This window comes from Siphateles boraxobius, unplaced genomic scaffold (assembly GCF_051911475.1).
Source record: "Siphateles boraxobius isolate OS27281-9 unplaced genomic scaffold, OSU_SipBor_1 66, whole genome shotgun sequence".
Lineage (NCBI taxonomy): Eukaryota > Metazoa > Chordata > Actinopteri > Cypriniformes > Leuciscidae > Siphateles > Siphateles boraxobius.
This window is the reverse complement of record NW_027509193.1, coordinates 17,298,070-17,304,076: the sequence shown is the minus strand read 5'-3', so window position 1 is coordinate 17,304,076 and position 6,007 is coordinate 17,298,070. Positions and strand designations below refer to the sequence as shown.

The following is a 6,007-nucleotide window of genomic DNA, read 5'->3' as shown; positions in this document are numbered from 1 at the left end:
AATGTATGTTTAGCATAATGCTGTCTGTGTGTGGAATTATAGCATAAATGACATTATAATTAGAGGCACTTAAACCTCTTTAGCGTGTGTTGGATAAAACCAATAGTCCTAAGGTCAGACTCAAAGACCTGGGGCCTATACCATGAAGCCAGTTTAGGTGGCTAGCCAGGTATGTTTCAGTTTAGTTTGCGCCAACCCTGGGTTTTAGGCACCATGAAAGTGGTTTGGCTCTTATCAAAAGTTACTATGGTGTTCATCACCATAGTAGCTTATGCTCCACGGCTAACCTGGTCCGGGGCAGGTTATGTTCCAGGTAAGAGGTTGCAAAACGAACTTTGACTAATCAGCTGTGAGCAAAGGGACACTAACCCGTTATGCTCAGTACCTGTGTGTATGTTTGTCTTTTGGGTGGATGGGTAAAGGGGTGGTTGGGAGGGAATTTATCATTGGTTAAATAGTCCAACAGTGGTGTATTAACAGTATAATAATATATCATAAATGGTAATCTGGATAATGAACATTCAGTTTTAGGGAAGTGATCATGTCATGTTAAAAATTTGTGTAATATTTAAAAAAATGCCAATAAAGAAGAACGCAACTGATAGACAGCACAAAACTGTATAATATAACAATGCGATTCAATTGAATTTGAAGACCTGTTTGCAGCAGATTTCAGTTAGTGTACACTACTTTTACAAGGCAAAAAAAACACATTCAAAATATATTTACAGAAAACTACAATCTAATGTAGGAATTTGTATGGTATATAATTACTGACCTGTTTACATGTACAAAATCTCCATTATTTTATCACATATTAATATGCTACAAGTCTCACTAAGTACGCTAGCATGCACAATTATAATCAAGCAAAAGTCCATGTAAATGTACTTACTGATCTAGTGCCCAGTCGTAGCCATGGATTCATTGCATTGATCAAACCTCCTAAATAAATTTAGAAAAAGGCACATAGATGTTTCACATATTGTGGTGCTGGTCTCATATAGGTTCTGATACCAAGGAATGCTGCTGAAAACCCATTGTAAAATTGTACACTTCATATCATCAAGTCTAATAGATTCTAATTAGAAGGACACTTCATAGTAAACTTGGACATTAAGACAAATTCATAGACTTCAGGAAAGACAGTAACTAAATACGCAACAGATCTCAGGGAGGCAAGTACAATAATACTATTTTTCGAGCTGACACAAATCACAAGTTTACAAGTAGCTGATCTCCAGAGAGGCGTTCTTTTCCACCGGTTCCTCTGGCAGTGTTTTCACATTCCCATTTTTGGCCCCATTCAGCAATGTTGCAGCAGGCCCAAATCCTGGTCCTTTACCAACAGCATCCCCAACCGTGCCTCTCCTGTCTGGCGAACACGTCTCAGAAACCCGTGTACCCGAGGGTCGCTCTAAGAATAGGGCTCGGGTACTTTCAGGTTGTCCGCTTCCATTTCCATTCTGAGTAATCCTGCAAATTTCCGTCATCTCCGTCACTTCCTCCCTGTCCTCTTCTTCTTCCTCATCCTCTTCATCTCTCACTGCTCTTCTAAGGCTTTCCCTTGGCATCAGCACTCTTCTTCGTTCCTCCCGATGCTGCTGCTGCTGCTCGGTGGGCTCGTGGTTCTCAACCCTTCGAGATGATCGGCATAGAGCCTTCCGGAAACCCCGCTTGAAGTTGTCCGAAAGGAAGCCATAAACTATAGGGTTAGCGCAGCTATTAGCATAAGAAAGTACCACTACGAATAGATGCAGTCCCTGCGGCTCGTCACGGAGCGATTCCACCAGGTTTATGATGTTAAGGGCGTAAAACGGCATCCAGCAAAAAACAAACACAGCCACCACTATAACCACCATTCGTGTGACCTTTCGCTCCGACTTGCGACGTTTGGTTGACGTGGCATGAACCTTCTTTCCCGAGCTGCGGATCTTGATCACAATGAGGAGATAGCACATGCAGATGACTAGCAAGGGAAAGAAAAATCCTACTGTGGAGGTGTAAATGATAAATGCTGCTCCCCAGATGTTGGCTGGTTCCGGCCATATGATATTGCAGATTCCTCCTTCCCGTTGCACGTTGGCAAAAATCACCACAGGCAAGACCACCAAAAAGGAGACAGCCCAGATTGTTCCATTCACAGCCTTGGCCACCTGCGGTCGCCTCCATTTAGAGGACCGAATAGGATGAACCACGGCCAGGTAGCGATCGATGCTCATTACAGTAAGGCAGAAAATGCTGGTAAACTGGTTAATGCCGTCGACGGTCATGACCAACCTGCACGTGAATGAGCCAAAGGGCCACCAGTGCATGGCATTCTGCACGGCGAGGAATGGAAGGCCAAGCATGAAGAGCTCATCAGCTATAGCTAGATTCAGGATGTAGATGTTGGTCACCGACTCCGTCTTGGAGTAGTGCAGTACGATGTGAATTACCAGAGAGTTTCCTCCCAGGCCGACAACGCAGACGATTATGTAAATGAGAGGGATGAGGATTCCTGCCATGCTTGTTCCTGCTCGGTTCTCCAGATCTGTCTCATTGGTGCAGTTTGAAGAATTGAGAAAACAGGTGTCATTGAGAACGCTCTCGTTAAAGAGGAAACCAGGAATGGAGCTGTTGCCCCATAAGCCCAGCGCAGCAGAGGCGTCTGTTGAGGTCAGCTCCATCTCACCCTCTTGCCGTCACTGCCTTTCAGCTGGGGGCCATTGTCCTGCACAGAGAACAACCACAAACTATCATTTCTTTCTCAATGCACTCTCACATTCAATAAATGCATAATCTACAGACAAAAGCACCATTGTTAGCAAATTTGTTTCACACTGTTTTTGCAAATCTGAATATAGCTTGCTAAGTGAAAACATACAATACTAGATCAGTGGTTCTCAACATTTCTGACCTCAAGACCCAAGACAATATTCAAAGGACCACATTTATTTGATGCCAAACATGAAAATGATGCTTTTTTGAAATTTCATTTAAACATGAAATCTGTTTTGAGATTTAAACTTTAAAAAAAAAAATAAAAAAAAAGTTACATTATATTGAAAATGATATAAATTTAATAAAATGAAAGTGAAATTTAATAACGTGTACATCTCACAAGTTATTTGATTTATGAGAAAATATGGAATATTAGGGGGGAGTGCAAGATTGCTGCAAATGAGACCTAAAATAAGCAAGACCAGACAGGATTAAAATAATTTTAAGCAGGGAACACATGTACTGCTCCACAGGGGTGGGCAGGTGTTGAATGAAACTTGGAGTAGTCAAAAAAAATATGGAATTGGATTTGAGTAATTTCCAGGTCTGGATAAGTATGGGGAAAAAACACTGATTGTCGAAATCGAATAAGTTCATTATTTATTATGCAAAGTTCTTTGTCTTCTACCATTTGCGAGTCTTTAACTTTACTTTCTAAACTTTACTAAATTAATGTGTGCCATGCACTCAAATCGGCAACAGCAACCAGCATTCATCTAAATCAGACTGTACTTTGTGTCAGAGGTGAATGCAGGGGCGTCGGCTAGCCCCCCTAAAAATGTGTGATTATAGGCTACACAAATTCATGTTCGCTTCAGTCTTGTTATAATCAGATTCAGCGCGTTCTTCATCTTCAATCCACAGTGGCGCCGAGCAGAGAGCAGGTCAGAAACAGAGGACAGGGTGTGTGTGTGTGTGTATGTGGGTGTGTTCGTCTGAGCCTCATTGGTCTGTCACTGCTCGTCAATGTCAGAATATTTGAGATGTCCAATAAAATCAAAGCTGCTGAGCACGATTTTTAACAGTGCGACTCGACGCGTACGGTCAAGTGCAAGATAAGATGTAAGTAGCTAAACTTAACATTTCATATTTGACTTTTTTTAGGTCATAAATGACAAAAAATAATCAGGCAAACTAATATAGTTTTGTCTTTTTCGCCATTTTGAACTGAAAATAGGCCTATGTAACGTGACTTATGTAATGTAATAATTAGTTTACTGTCATTGTGTGAGGGGACAAGAAACATTAACAAAGCCGTTTTCATCATGTTAGGGACAAGATTAATAATGAATGTGTACATATTGAGAATATAACACAAATTGTAGCCTTTAGTAAATTAAAAAAGCTCAGCAGGTATTGACAAATAATCTACTGCCCAGTAGATTGACATGGTTTTAAAGCTATTTCTTATCCTTTTTCTTTTTGGTCTTAAAAACGTCTTGAAATGGACATATCAGAGAAATAAAAAATTTGAACCCCCTACCAACCTCAAATTTAGGACCTCTTTGATTATAAAGCCCTTTATACGGCCCTGTATTAGGCATACGATCAATAATTAATGTGTAGCCTACATATTGTGAATGCATTTAATAAACTTAATTACCTATAGCTTTAGTAGCTTTCAGTAAATAAACGCGTCTGAGAAAATAATTCATAGGCAAAATCAACATATCAGTTGACGCTATCTTCACTGACAGACAAAATTGAAAAGCCTATATCAGTCAAAGCTCAGCTATAGGAGGGGAAGAGAGACAGGACAAGAGAAAGACAAAGGGAAAAGAGTGTGATGCTGATGACGAGAGAAAAATAATCAGCTGCCTACTGACATGGTTTTAAAGCTGTTATCCAATTTATTTGGCCTTCAAAACATCTTAAAATATGTAGATCATAGAAATAAAAATTTTCTCGGGGAAACCCAGAACCCCCCTGCCTGCCCTACCTCACATTTGGGACCACAGTAATTATAAAACCCTGCCTTTGCATGGTAATGAAACTGGTTAATAGTGAGCATTAGATCGTAAACTAAAGTGTTACCTTTTTTTATAATTAAAAAAAAAAAATCATACCCTCATGGGCTCAGCCCCCCTAAAATGAAAATCCAAGTGACGCCCCTGGGTGAATGTATGCAGTTTTTAAAGCTTTTAGGTTTCTTCACAGACCTCTGTGCTGGAGTGTGAAATTTTTTTTAGAAAGTGTGGAAAAATTAGTGGTGTATTGTCATCGGAGTAAGAAATATGTTCAATCTGCCTGTTGAACACCTTGATTTTAGAGTTTTTTATTTTATTTGAATTAAATCAAATCAAATATATTACATAAAAATATAATTTATTATTATTATTACTATAATTATATTACATTATTACTATAATTAAATATTATTCTATATGATGATCATGGAAATGGAATTATATATTACCATATAAATCCAGGTTTTAGACAATACCTTGAAAATTACTTTCCAGAGGTGCCCTGGTTGAGAACTACTGGACTAATAAACACTGGTCAAAATACATGAAAAGGGATTGCAGAGGACATTTCATCGTAAAAACACTCACAAGGCTCACAGGGTTTTGGATGGTGTTATTTTTGTCCCTTAGGCAATCAGGCATGCCAATTATCTAGTGTATGTGTGATGCTCAGTAGAGAAAAGTCTGCCTCAGCAGTACCTTACTGAACCATTAAAATGTAAGCATCACAAAACATTAGCACTGCATAGACTTGAAATACGGAAAAACAAATAAACACAGTGACTCTTAAATTCTAAAGTAAAGCATGATGGAACAGAAGCAAGGTTTGCTATGCTCGGAATAGTAATTTAAAACAACATTATTAAAATAGAATGAATGAATAAAGGGTGAGAGATGCACTTCGTGTCAGACAGGAAACAATTGCAGTGATGGCAATGAGACTGACACTGCAGGGATATTTGTGTTTGGCTTGTCTTGGTGTACATTCACTCTTCAGACAGTTCAAACACTGCACTCGTACATGTGGCGTATGCACTACGGCTAATAATTGACATTTTATTAACAGTCATGCCCTCTGGGACTCAGAACTGACTGAGCAGATGATTAGAAGCCCATTCACAGTCGGTCAATGCTCGTTGCACATGGTGCATGTTTATTCTGAGGATATATACTGTCCGTGGTTATCTTTAAAGGCTAGTTCAATCAAAAATTATGCTCTCATCATTCACTCAAGAAAGAAATGCATACAGGTTTGAAACAGGATAAGGTTGAGTAAA

At 39.3% G+C, this 6,007-nt stretch overlaps 1 protein-coding gene across 1 annotated transcript in view; it reads right to left on the bottom strand.

Annotated features, from left to right (window-relative positions):
- Nucleotides 1-602: 602 nt before the first annotated feature.
- sstr3a (somatostatin receptor 3a) overlaps nucleotides 603-6,007 on the bottom strand; it is a 31,043-nt gene continuing 25,638 nt past the window's right edge. Inside the window, exon 2 of the mRNA XM_077212578.1 lies at nucleotides 603-2,713. Coding sequence (XP_077068693.1) covers nucleotides 1,224-2,669 — 1,446 coding nt within the window. The 5' untranslated portion in view covers nucleotides 2,670-2,713 and the 3' untranslated portion in view covers nucleotides 603-1,223. The remainder of the gene's footprint in view (nucleotides 2,714-6,007) is intronic.